Here is a 13,624-nt window from a genome sequence, read left to right as displayed (position 1 = left end):
TAATGGACAGGATGCCTTCAGCTAAACATGACCTTTAAATGCTTTATCGCTTATTATTTGCTTTTGCTTCCACATCCAGCTGTACTGGCCCAGTTGGCATGACTTCAGCATTCAGCATCTCACACTGCTGCCCTCGGGGCTGCCGAGACCCAGGTGGCCATTCCTCCCACCAAGTTGCCAAGCTGTGTGCTGTTTGCTCTGTCCCTGGCTGGCCTTCTCTGTGACCCGCTCTTAGCTGCCAAGTCTTCTTTTGGCTTCTCTTCTTTGCATTTGGTGCTGCTTTGTTTTTGTGGCCGTGACTGACCAGTCACCGTGATCTTTTCCTTCTCTTCTACAAACCATTCAATCAGAGCATGTTGGCTGCTGGCCTTGGGTCTCTGGTTCTTGGCCGCTGTCCATGGTTGCTGCGGGTGCCGAGGGGGTGCTGCTTCTTTGCCAGAACTTTTTAAATTTCTTTCTCCCCCCTTTCCTAGATTTGGGGCTTTCTGAATGTTTGAAGATGCCAGAAGGGTTGTCTCCAAATAGTTGTGGCTCTATTCCTAGAATTCCCCCTTGACTCTTATTTAAAGTGAAAATATTGTTTGGGCGGAAGAATCTTGGTTAGAAAAGTTCAAGTAGATCAGACAGTCAAGAGCAAGTTGTCTCTATCAAGGACAGTGCATTTAAAAATAGTCCTTCCTCTCCTCCTCACTTCATGCTCATCATCCGTGTCAAAGTAAGGTAAATACTGAGGTGTTTGGGTAGGTTCGATTGGACCTGAACAGAAGATTGGACTTCTTGAGCCAGAGCCTTCCAGCCGTAATGGACGAATGCACTGTTTGCATCTTTGCTGTCGGTCATTAATGCTGACAGATCTTTCTGAAACTGATTGCTTGCTTTAGTTCCACTTGGTCAGTCAAGACATAGAATAGAATTAGATCAAGGAACTATTAATTTGTTAGAGGTTAGTGGTTGCTTGCACTTTATATATTGTTCATTGTATAATCGGGAATTTCTTTGTAAATGTTTGGTTTTCAGGCTGGTTGGAAGGAAAATCACGCAACATTCATGAGTGAACTAAAAAATCTTCAGGCTTCTGGACTGACTACTCTTGGTCAGGCTCTAAGATCCTCATTTGATTTGTTAAATCTCAATAGATTAATATCTGGAATAGACAATTATGGACAGGTAAAAAAAACTTTGAGTGAGTACAGCTAATTTATTTTGGTGACTTGGGGTAAGAGTTTAAAATTGGGCGTGGTTACCGAGTTTTCTGCTACTTTTCACAACTGCCAAAAGGAAGTCCGTATCTTTTAAATACCTGCTTTAAAAAAGATCCCTCTTTTGGGGCGGGGGCGGGGGGGTCCTTGTATGTGGCTTGATCATATAAAATATGTAGTGAAAATTGCCTCCCCATCAGATCATCAGCTATCTGAGAATGGAATGAATAAATTGCTGAGAAATACTGGAACGAGGCTTTTAAGGAGAAATTTTCAGTGTCCTGAACTCCCTCGTCTCTCCCAATTCAATGGAAAAGCTCTAGAATAAGAGAAAGGCAAGATAGCATCTGGTGCTCCTGTTGTCCTTACTCTAGAAAACTCTGCGCACAATAACCAGAGTCACTGTCCTGGCTCCAGAGCATAAGTCACTACTGAATGATATGAATTCCTCAGTTTATTCTGAATGTTACCTCAGCAGGGATCCTTATTTTGATTCCCACCCGCTTCAGTCCCTAATCTTTTCCTTCTTATTTATCCAGGCAAATTTTATCACACACTTGAGACATCCCTAGATGTCTCGATGTAAAGGCAAGGCAAATGTAAAAAAAAAAAAAAAAAAAAGTTTAAATACGATTTTATTACTTTACATGGCTCTAATACTTTTTAAATGTATTTTAGGGGAGAAATCCATTTTTTTTAGAACCATCTATTTTAATTACCATCACAGATGGAAACAAGTTAACAAGTACTGCTGGTGTTCAGGAAGAGGTGAGATTTCATTTTTTTTTTTTTTTAAGTTTCGCTTAAATGGCAGAGAACATGCCGCTATTTCTGTGGGAGGCCCGCATTGCCAGTTAAGAATAAGTTTGATCAAACCTTCCATCTTCACGAGCCCTGAAAGATTGTTGAGTCCATGAAAGAAAAGTGACCCTGTTAACTCTTTCTTCACTGTTGCACGGGTTGTTATGATGAAACGTCTCAACTTTTGCCTTATCAGCTTCATCTCCCTTTGAATTCTCCTCTGCCCGGAAGTGAACTAACCAAAGAACCTTTTCGTTGGGATCAAAGGTTATTCGCCCTGGTGTTGCGTTTGCCTGGATTGGCTTCTATGGAACCAGAGCAGCTAGGCAGTGTACCGACTGATGAGTCCGCCATCACTCAGATGTGTGAAGTCACAGGAGGTATTGGCAATATCTCATATTTCTAAAGGAAGAATCCAGAGCAGCAGGGTATGGTTCCTCTTAAGCGCCATATTCTGTCTTGTCCTGCTTTCCTCCCGAATCTTATAGCTCTGCTGCTGCTTCTCGTCATGAGTGTGAGGTTGGCTGCCAATGTAGTTATGATCCGTTCGAGATGTATTTTAGGATTTCAAATGCTTATATTGTTAAGTCGCATTTTATTTGATCAAACTCACACTGTTTGTTCTTCCTTCTGGTATAGGTCGCTCCTACTGTGTTAGAACACAAAGGATGTTGAATCAGTGTTTAGAATCTCTAGTTCAGAAAATTCAGAGCGGTGTAGTTATTAACTTTGAAAAAACGGGACCAGATCCACTTCCTATTGGAGAAGGTACAGTAGATGACTTTTTTTCCTTTTACCCTGGAGAATGATCAGAGATGGGGAAGACATTAAACGCATAATAGACATGGTCTTTACTGTCTACACACATTCATGGGGTTATACACATCCCGTCCAAACAGCTGCCATTCATTCATTGCCTGGGTGGTCAGATTCTAACAACTTTAATTCAGTGTCAAATCCTCTTACGAAAATTCTTCCTTTTCCCTACCCTTTTCATATCCCCTGGTCCTAGTCTGGCGATACACTGCATTATTCACCTCTCAATTCACGAAATATCTAGAGAATCACTTCGCAGTGCCACTTAACCAGTAACCTGGTTTTGGTCTTGTGAGCCCCAAATGTGCCAAGCAATCTTTAGGAAATCCGTGTTTGTCACCGCATGTCAGCAAGAGATTGTGAATATTTGTCCAGAAACTGCTTAATGTCCTATAAGATCCTACACCGGGATTTTCCTGCCCACTTTTTAACTGCTGAAACTTTTCTCTTCAAGTGACATTTTACAGAAAGTTCAACATCGCAAAATAGTTGAGCGCAGAAGTACTGTTGTATAGGGGAAGGGTCTTCTCCCTCATGTCATCCCCGCGCCGCAAGCCTCCCTGGGAGCACTCTGCAAGGCCGCTTCTCCTCGTTCCTGGGCGCTCACACACATCATTACCCATGGTGCTTGTCTCACCTGATCCATACATTGGCATTGCGTGGCCACAATCAGTGGGGGCTGCTCAGAAAGACACATGCCTCTGTCTGAAGCCATGGATCCTGTGGTTCCTGACCTTTTTGATGTTTAGTTCCCAGAACCCTTTAAGAAGCTGTTGGAAATGTAAAGACTGCTCTCCCTAGAATAATGGACATTGGCCACACAAATACAATTCGGTATTTAATTCTAGGGTTTCTTGGACGCCACTTTAAGAACACCCACCACGGAAGACTGAGGACTCACAGCCTATTTGAAATTCATTAAATTAATTGAGGAAGGACACGTTCTCTTGCTAATGATTGACGGTTCCATCCATACTTCTGTGTTCATTATCTTAATGTGAACTGGGAACGGTCCTATGGAAAGCCTGTTGGATTTGGTGTCCTGTAAATAGCTCAGATTTTCTTTCTAGTTCCATTTCCCCTTTGTCCAGGGTTCTTAGCCTTTGAGATTCTGAAGAAAGCTAAGAACTCTCTCCTCAGAAAGATGCACATCCCCAGAATTGTGAGCTCAACTTCAGGGGGGTCTCTTGGTCCCCTGAAGCCATTACATGTATTCCATAGAGATTCATAGACCCTAGTAAATCTCCTGGCGTAAAGTAATTACTTGTTTTTAAAGTGACACTTAAATAAGTAAATCAAATGACCTGTAATTTAGGAAATATGACTCAAATCATTAAAATGTCTCTTTTACAAATATAGACTATTGAATCATTGCATTAAAGGTTATATAACTCTGCCTTGCCCTCTTTTGGTGGACAAATGAAATATGCTAGTTTAAACAATTCAAATACATTCGGGATACATCCTTCAGCATTATACAATGCCCAGCTTCCATGGAATTTTAATGGTGGCTGGGGAAACTATCATGAATTTGTCCATAATAAACTCGATGCATTTGCTTTATGTTCCCTCCCCCAACTATATATGTAGATTGTATCGTCAACATTCCTTCTATTCTTTGAGTGCATCTGGATTGTTTTTATTTTGCCTTTGTGGTCATTGGGTCTGTTTAGTAAAGAATACTTTTTTCCCCCCCATCTAACTGGGAATAGAAAGAAAATCTAAATGGAATTTATGACCTACTTTGTCAGATCCCAAAAATGTAAAAACTATACCAAGGGATGAGCAATTTCATTTACCTAATTTGAAAAAATAACTCTAGTGGTTTGGTGGGGGTAATTTATGTGTCCAAATTCAGAAAATTGAAAACTAATTTTATAATAGTTTTCCATATAACTAGGTGTTTGGGGCATAGTTAAGGATGGGGGTGGGGTGTTGGATTAGAGGGATGGATTAGATGAAAAATGCTAGAGAGAACATTCAGAAATCCTGATAGAGTCTTTGATTTCTCTCATTTTTTTCACGAAGTACCTTTTTGGCTTGTTTTGTACTTTGCCTGGAGCTGGAAATTTTGTGCAAGAAGATCAGCAGCTGTAAAAAGAAATTGATGCCTTAGTATCTGTCTTTGTTTACCTTTTAGATGGACTTATGGATTCATCCAGGCCAAGCAATTCATTTGCTGCTCAACCATGGCATAGTTGTCATAAGCTCATCTATGTACGACCTAACTCTAAGACTGGTGTTCCTGTTGGACACTGGCCAATTCCAGAATCTTTCTGGCCAGATCAGAATTTACCTTCACTAGTAAGTGTCATAAAACAAAAAGGTAAACATCATTCCGGATTTTCAGTTTGCTGATTACAGTGACCCTTGTAAAATGGCTTTGAGGCTTTTTTTTTTTTTTTTTAAAGATTTTCTTTATTTATTTATTAGAGAGAGAGAGAAACAGCATGAGAGGGGAGAGAAGGAGAGAGAGGGAGAAGCAGGCTCCCCGCTGAGCCAGGAGCCCGATGTGGGACTCGATCCCAGGCTTTTAAGCTATACCTTTTCTCTCTGGCTGGAAGTCTAAGCTTGTACCTAAAAACAAGAGAGGACTTCCTTGGTCTTCTGGCATTCTTTCTTTTAGTTGCCTTTTGCCACTTGAACTGCCCACTTTGGATGTTAAAGCGTTGTTATTTTTGATGGCGTCGCAATCTGTGGCTTGGTTTTTATTTCCCAGCGGCTGACTTGATTGACATGGGAAGCGCCATGTCCAAAGAGCACTAACATTGTTTTTCGTGTACATCCTCAGGAAATGAAAACTTAGCTTGCACCTTGCCTAGGTTCTAGAAACACATTCAGAACAGAAGCTCTTCTACTTCCTCTTGGGGAGTCATTAGACACCTAGTGGAACTTTGTGGACCTGCTTTTCATCTTTTTGTAATCCATGGACTTGCGTTCCTTGGCAGTGTACCTTTCGGTGATGGATAATTAAGCAGTATTTGAAAAATGATCTCTAAGCGAGGACTTTTCTTTTTGTTCACTGCATTTGGGAGAAGAGGGTTTGATATTGTAGTTGTTCCTAGTACCAGATGAATCGGCTTTTTTGGGGGGGAGGGGGGTGTCTACTAATGAGGGAAAGCATGTGGAGCCCACTCTCCCTTCATCTTCCTCCCCCAAGCCTCTGCACAAAGGCCAGAGTGAGCCTTCTGGTGTGGGGGGAGGGGCACAAAACGATCACTACGCCTTCAGTTCAGCACCTTCCTGGTTCAGCCAATCTACATCCTGTGTGCGTTTTAGAAATTTCTGACATGAACTGTATTTTCTTCTGGATTACTCTTTCTAGGCTCCTTTTCCCAGGAGATGCCATGAGAATATAGGACTGAAGAGCCACTTCCGCCCCTGCTGTGGGGGAGGGTATATCTCCTCCGCCTTCCCTCAGGGCTCCAAGGTGACACACTGGGCAGATCTCAGTGCCCAGTCGCTCTTAGCTCCAGACCCCGGAGTGAATGTTTTAGTTACGGATTTATGTCATTATTGCTAGTGACAGGGCTTCACTTGTGTCTTTATGGCTTTTTAAAAATCAGTTTAAATCAAAGAAGCCAGAAGTATTTCTCAGGTTTAATTAAAATGAAAATCAGGAGGGGCGCCTGGATGGCCCAGTCAATTAAGCGACTGACTCTTGGTTTCAGCTCAGGTCGTGATCTCAGGATCGTGGGATCGAGCCCTGTGTGGGGCTCCACACTCAGAGCAGAGTCTGCTAGTCCCTCTCCGTCTGCCCTTCCCCCCATGCTTGCACGCTCTCTCTCCCTCTCTCTCTCTTTCTCAAATAAGTAAAAATATTTAAAAAAATGAAAATCAGGAAAAACTGGGATGAAAGAAATTCCAGCTAACCCACACATCACCCCTGTTACCATCCCCCCAGCTTTAAAAGCACATTTGATGGCTGTTTTCCTCAGCTCCTCAAACATCTTGTAGGTGTGTAAATCACAAAGGCAAAGGAGTATGTTTTTCCCCTTTATAAGGGAAACGGAGATGTTTTGTCATATTCCTATTAGCCTGAGAGATCTCTTGGCAAGAAGAGGGGGCACCACGTCTCACCCTTGTCCCGGGGATTTGTCCTATCTCCTCATCTCTTCATCTCTACCAGTCCGCTCTGGTACCTTTGCAGCCCGCCCAAAGCATCCTCGGCTCTAACTGGTCTGAGACAAGCTCGCGGGGGTGAGAAATTTCCACTGGTCCTGGGTGTTGTAACTGGCTCATTTTTGGTACTTGCCTTGCTCTTTCCATGGCTTTACAGTTTTTCTGCTTGCTTGTTAGTGGCTCTAGCCCTGTCATTAGCTCCTTTGACAGCTTCATGGATTTCTTCTTCGCTAGCAGCATCTGGACTATCTGTAATCTCATGGTACAAAGGAATGAAGGGCAGGTCATGCTTGGAGGTTGCAAAGTGGATCTGAAAATCGGGGTTCATTCTATGGATCATTAGTGACTTCCCAACCGTATTCAAAGCACTTGTCATCTTTACTTCACTGAAATTGTAGTTATGAGTGTTCTAATTCACCTTTCCTCCTCCCAATGCCAAGTAGATGGTAGAGCTAAAGAATCCCTGTGCCCTCCCCAGATGGACGCTGTTGGCGATGCCCTCTTTTTCAAAGCACTGCTCTATATCTCAGCGATGGTTTCACAAAACACGGAAGGGGTTGCGGATTTGTCAGAAACGTAAGCTCGCTTTGGTAACGGACTGTATCTTCCCCTCTTGTCTTTTAGCCTCCACGAACATCTCATCCTGTTGTGAGGTTCTCCTGCGTAGATTGTGAGCCAATGGTAATAGACAAACTTCCTTTTGACAAATATGAACTTGAACCTTCACCCTTAACTCAGTACATCCTGGAACGAAAGTCTCCCCATACCTGCTGGCAGGTACTTACCCTTACCTGTTGGCCAAATGTCTGTAACCACTCTGGGAGCTGGGAATTCTTTTAAGAAGTTTCAAAGGTGGCTTCTGCAGCTGAGGCTTCGTGTGAACTTGACAGATTGGAAGTACAAGATCAATTTTTTTTTAACGTTTTTCTTTAAATTCCAGGTAGTTAACGGTACAGTGTAATATTAGTTTCAGGTGTACAAGATATTTTTGACACAAAAAAACCCCCATAAGCCCTGAGACTACTTTTTGTGTTTCTGTCATGTAGTCAGACTTCTCTTCCCGTACAAAGCACATCGGTGTGTGTAACATGGATTTTACTCGGATGCGGCAAGTGCACGTGTTACCGGCTCTTCCAAACAATATACTTCAGCCGGAAGGGCTTGCTGATTTATTAATAGACTCACCTTTGGATATTAGTTTGTAAAAATCCAGACATGGCAGTCACACAGCCCTTTTATTGGGATATAATAAGGAAGTCCTACGCTGGAAGTGTGTTTGTTCTATTTCTAAACGCCGGCACCATATAGCAATCAGTAATTGTTAGCTTCTATTTACGCAAGAAACACTTTTAGACTGCCATCTGTTTCATCCTAAAATGTGAGATTATTGCTACTAGTTGTCTTTAAGCTACTTAAATTCTCCGAAGATGCTAAAACTGGGTAGGAGAAAAGAAACATACTTGAAGCAAGAATGTAGAAGTGTAAGAAACAGAACAATCTCATAAATATAATACTGAGCGGAAGATGCCAGCCATCAAAGATCCCATATCCTATGATTCTATTTTATCTACACTCAAAAAGAGGCAAAGCGGGCTGACTCTGTCAGAAGTCGGGTTGGTAGTTTCTCTTGGGGGTGCAGAGCAGTGACCAGCAAGGGACACGAAGGGGTTTCTTTCTGGTTGTGTTCTATTTCTTGATTTGGGTGCTGATGACACGTGTGCTTTCACTTTGTGAACATTCATTGAGCTATATACCTATGACTCAACGCACTTTTCTGAATGTATGTTTATGTTAACAGTACAATGCCCCGGAAATGTGCTAGGAATGTAGAGATACGGATGACAGAATGTTAACTCAAAACCACGATAGGAGGTTGACTTCATGGATTGACACAAATTTTGCAATACAAGCAAATACAATTACAAATCATACCTTTTCCCTAAAAAGAAGCCCTCTTTTCTGTATAGCACATTTCTTGTAAAGCTTCTCCAGAGGCGCATAAGACATCCTGCCCTTGCTTCCTGCACCACCCCTCAAATAGGCCATATGCCTATCTCCTGTACCTTATGTGACTTTGGTTTAGTTTGAAGGCAAGGAATTAGTGGGAGTGAAAAGGAATAAGAGGAACCAGGAGCGCCAGGAAATTTGGCTAAATCATAATGGAGCCTGGATTCCAACCCTACGTCTGCCACCAGTAATGTGGTCCTGGGCCAGACACTTACTTTCTCTAGACGAGATGGTCTCTAATGATCCCTTTGAATCCCCCTCCCCCCATTCTATGAATCTGCAGGTGATAAGGAATTTGGAAAAACTCAGGGGGCTTATGAGAGGGAAGGGAGGGAGGGAGGGAAGAAAGAGAGAAAGGGAGAGAGGAACAAAAAACAGTGTTTCACCTCTCATGGGCCTCCTAGGCCTGACCCCCGATGGCTGTGTGTAACGTTTTTAATCCTTTATGATGATTTCCCCCCTCTTCTGTTCTACATACTTAGGAAATAGGGGGAAATCCACCATGTGTTACTACACTTCTTTGTTTCTATTAAGGTTCAAATTATGACATGAAATCTAGTAGATGAGTCCTGTTTTATAGCACCAGCACGACTCATTGTTTTGTGGGGTCACAAAAGACACAGGAAAGATTTATTCTTAGCTACGACTAAATATAGCAAGAGTTTAGTCAACTGGTAGGTGATATGGCTGGTACCAGGAATTAGCAAGGTGAATGGATTCTGTTCACCATCACGGTTTGACTTTTGCCTTCAATGATCCTGCTGAAGGACTTCGGGAAAGGCAAAGGTCTAGATCCCTAAAAGTACGTACCGGTGCCCTAACTTGGGCCAAAGAGGAAACAGGGAACAGAGAGGAAAAAATGGTACCCAGAGGACATCAGCCCAGCATATCGAGTGTACGGGACCTGACCGTATAATCAGGAATCATCAGCGAGGAATAAGATGGTAGTCACATGGAATAAAGATTAATGTTTTGATCGTTACTGAATGTTTGCTCTACCAGCATCATTTAGAAGAGAAAATGCCTTCCAGATTGAACCAAAGCATCTCCTTGCTGCCTCCAAATAATTAGCACCGGTGTCCGGCTCATAATAGGCCACTCGATAAGTATTTACCCGATGAAAAATGCTCCATTTTTCTCAAGTCCCCACTCTTGTCCCCACTTGTTCTTTTGAGAAGTCCATTTGTTTTCATGGCTGGTATCACTTAGTGGTATTTCAGCCTCGTTTGCCATTGTGCTAACCAAGTAAATATTTGGGTATTGTTGATGTAGCCCGTGGTCTCCGAATGGTGACCGCATAGTCCGGTTTCAGTTCTTAATATAACGTATAAAGAATTGCAATCAGAACGTTCTTATTTAGTATGGCCTATTTGGACATGACCCCAGGCTAAAAGCGCTATTGCCATTTTTACATTATAGTTAAGCTGTGCCTTAGATGTCATTCTGGAATGTTGCTGGGAGTTTGGTTTCACATAAAATCCTCATTGTCATAACTGTGTCTGATCTCATGTTCTTAGGTATTTGTTACTAGCAGTGGAAAATACAATGAACTTGGCTATCCATTTGGTTATTTAAAAGCCAGTACGACTTTAACTTGTGTAAACCTCTTTGTGATGCCGTACAACTACCCGGTTTTACTCCCTCTTTTAGGTAAGTAAAGTATATGCCACTTCATCGTCTTTAAAATGCAACAGAAATGAAAAATGGGAGAACGGCTAAGCGTTTTAAATGTAGTCAAAGAATAATTGATATCAGGGTATAGAAAAGGCTAAACACCGGTTTGGAAGGATAGAATTTGCACACTGTTTTCTGTTCTGTTTCATTTTGTTACTTCTGTTTTTTTTGTTTTGTTTTGTTTTGTTTTTGTTTTTGTTTTTTTTGCATCAGACCGAAGAGACACTTAGCCTCTGGTGTGGCTCCTGTCACATTTTAGGCTGCGAGCACCAGTGCTGACGTTCCCCGCCGCGCCCCCCAGCCCCCTGCCCCCCGTTTCAAGTGACTTGGCTTTTCCATTGACTAATTTGGGACCAAAGATTCCATTGATTGGGGTTAATGCTCCAAGAATCTGATGGTTTTCTCCAGAAAATAGGGCTTCTGTGCGGGGTATTGGCTCCCACTCGTTCCCCCATAAAAGCATCTTAAATGCTCCGGAGGCATCTGTTATAGGCAAGTTAAGGAACTAGGTACGAGCGTCAATTCTGCAATCACTGTAGTCGGAGAAGCTGTCGTTTCCATGGTAAAATTCTACAAGGAGCGACTCCAGAAGCTGCTACCGAGATATCACTGAAAATGTGTGTAGAGATTTTTTTTTTTCTCATTGAAAGAGCTGCATCTGTTTGGAGCAATATAGTCGTACCATGTGGTAGGTATCCTTCTAGTTGTAAAGTTGGGATCATTTTTATTCGATGGGGTTTCTTTTTTTTTTTTTTTTTAAAGATTTTATTTATTTATTTGAGAGAGAGAGAATGAGAGACAGAGAGCATGAGAGGGAGGAGGGTCAGAGGGAGAAGCAGACTCCCTGCCGAGCAGGGAGCCCGATGCGGGACTCGATCCCGGGACTCCAGGATCATGACCTGAGCCGAAGGCAGTTGCTTAACCAACTGAGCCACCCAGGCGCCCTCGATGGGGTTTCTTAATTTTTGCAAAAAGTTTCAACCTTTGAGTTTTCATCTAGTCATTAAAAGCATAAGATTTTTAGTGCTATAAGTAGTGTTTGTACTACATGTACTGAAAAAGCAATTCTTTCAAATGTTGCAAGTTAAGCAGGTTAAGAATGGGTCATTATAAATGGATTAGCATGATTATTTTGTGTATAGTCTACCGACTTTCTTAGTCCACTTTAAAAATGTCCTCTCAAAGGTGATTGTCATTGATACAAAATATAGGTTATGTCTTTGAGATTAATAAGGGTACCAATAGAAAGTACCTATATTTTGTGGATTTGTTTAAATTATTTATAAGTTCAAATAGATTTATTAGTTAATGATTTCTTAAAAAATGTTTTTACATGGGGGTAGCTGACACACAGTGTTACATTAGTTTCAGGTGTACAACATAGTGATTGGACAAGTCTATACCTTATGCTGTGCTCCCCTCAAGGGTGGCCGCCCTCTGTCCCCATACAGCGCGGGTACAATACCATTCGCGACGTTCCCTACGCTGTGCGTTTCTTCCCCGTGACGTGTTCATTCCGTAAATGGAAGCCTGTACCTCTCACGCTCCTTCACCCATTTCACCCCCACCCCCCACCCCCCTCCCCTCTGGCAGCCATCAGCTTGTTCTCTGGATTTATAGGTCTGATTCTGCTTTCTGTTTGTTTATTCATTTGTTTTGTGTTTTTAGATTCCACATATGAGTGAAATCATACGGTTTTTCTATTTTTTAAGATGACATCTTATTTTCAGATAACTATAGATTCGCATGCAGTTGTAAGGAATAACACTGGTGCAGCCACTGGGGAAGACAGTATAGAGATTCCTCAAAAAGTTAAAAATAGAAAAAAAAAGTTAAAAATAGAATGACCCTATGATCCAGTAATTGCACTACTGGATATTTACCCAAAGACTACAAGAACGCTAATTCAGAGGGATCGTGCACCCCTGTGTTTATGGCAGCATTATTTACAATGGCCAAGATATGGAAGCAGCCCAAGTGGCCATTGATAGGTGAATGGATAAAGAAGAGGTGGTATGTGTACACAATGGGATATTACTCAGCCATCAAAAATGAAACCTTGCCCTTTGCAACTACATGGATAGACCTAGAGAGTATAAGGCTAAGCGAAATAAGTCAGAGAAAGGCAAATACCATATGATTTCACACCTATGTGGAATTTAAGAAACAAAACAAATGAGCAAAAGGAAAAAAAGACAGAGAGGCAAACCAAGAAACAGACTCTTAACCATAGAGAACACACTGCTGGTCACCAGAAGGGAGGAACAGGGAGATGGGGGAAAGAGGGGATGGGCACTAAGGAGTCCACTTGTGATGAACACCGGGTGTGCATGCACGTGTTGAATCACTACATTCTATACCTGAAACGAATATAACACTGTATGTTCACTAACTGGAATTAAAATAAAAACTGGAAATTAAAAAAAAAGAAATAGGGGCGCCTGGGTGGCTCAGTCGTTAAGCATCTGCCTTTGGCTCAGGTCATGATCCCAGGGTCCTGGGATCGAGTCCCACATTGGGCTCCCTGCTCAGCGGGAAGTCTGCTTCTCCCTCTCCCACTCCCCCTGCTTGTGTCCCCTGTCTCGCTGTCTCTCTCTGTCAAACAAATAAAATCTTTAAAAAAAAAAAAACGAAAAAAGAAATAACGAAGAGAGAGGTGACACCAAAAGCACAGGCAACAGAAGCGGAAATGAACACATGGGGCTCCATCAAACTTAAAAGCTTTTGTGCAGCAAAGGCCATAATTAGCAGAGTGAAAAGGCAAGCTACGGAACGGGGAAAGATTTTCAAATCTTAGACCTGGTCATTTTCGCGGGTGTGTGTGTGTGTGTGTGTGTGTGTGTGTGTGTGTGTCTGTTTTCTGTTATTCAGACTGGGTGATTTCTCCTGTTCTCTTTGCCAGTTTACTGATTATTTCCTCTGTCCCCTCCGTTGTGCTTTTGAGCCCATCCGTTGAGCTTTTTATTTTCGTTATTGTATTTCTCAGTTCTGAGATTTCCATTGGG

At 42.2% G+C, this 13,624-nt stretch overlaps 1 protein-coding gene across 7 annotated transcripts in view; it reads left to right on the top strand.

Moving 5' to 3' along the window:
• The window catches only part of LOC116647131 (integrator complex subunit 6-like), a 53,330-nt gene that overhangs the window by 21,774 nt on the left and 17,932 nt on the right, over positions 1 to 13,624 (top strand). For 3 of the 7 annotated variants that reach the window (XM_032428259.1, XM_032428260.1, XM_032428258.1), the window contains 7 exons: positions 1,018 to 1,167; positions 1,878 to 1,967; positions 2,197 to 2,380; positions 2,640 to 2,768; positions 4,957 to 5,120; positions 7,563 to 7,715; positions 10,463 to 10,595. In XM_032428259.1, the coding sequence (XP_032284150.1) occupies positions 1,018 to 1,167; positions 1,878 to 1,967; positions 2,197 to 2,380; positions 2,640 to 2,768; positions 4,957 to 5,120; positions 7,563 to 7,715; positions 10,463 to 10,595 (1,003 nt within the window). Of the gene's footprint in view, positions 1 to 1,017; positions 1,168 to 1,877; positions 1,968 to 2,196; positions 2,381 to 2,639; positions 2,769 to 4,956; positions 5,121 to 7,562; positions 7,716 to 10,462; positions 10,596 to 13,624 lie in introns of those variants that run through there. The other 4 variants (XR_004302284.1, XM_032428262.1, XM_032428261.1 and 1 more) reach the window with 4 other exon arrangements.

Source organism: Phoca vitulina, unplaced genomic scaffold (genome assembly GCF_004348235.1).
Source record: "Phoca vitulina isolate PV1807 unplaced genomic scaffold, GSC_HSeal_1.0 scaffold39, whole genome shotgun sequence".
NCBI lineage: Eukaryota > Metazoa > Chordata > Mammalia > Carnivora > Phocidae > Phoca > Phoca vitulina.
The sequence above is the reverse complement of the archived record's forward strand: the minus strand, read 5'-3'. Positions and strand labels throughout refer to the sequence as shown.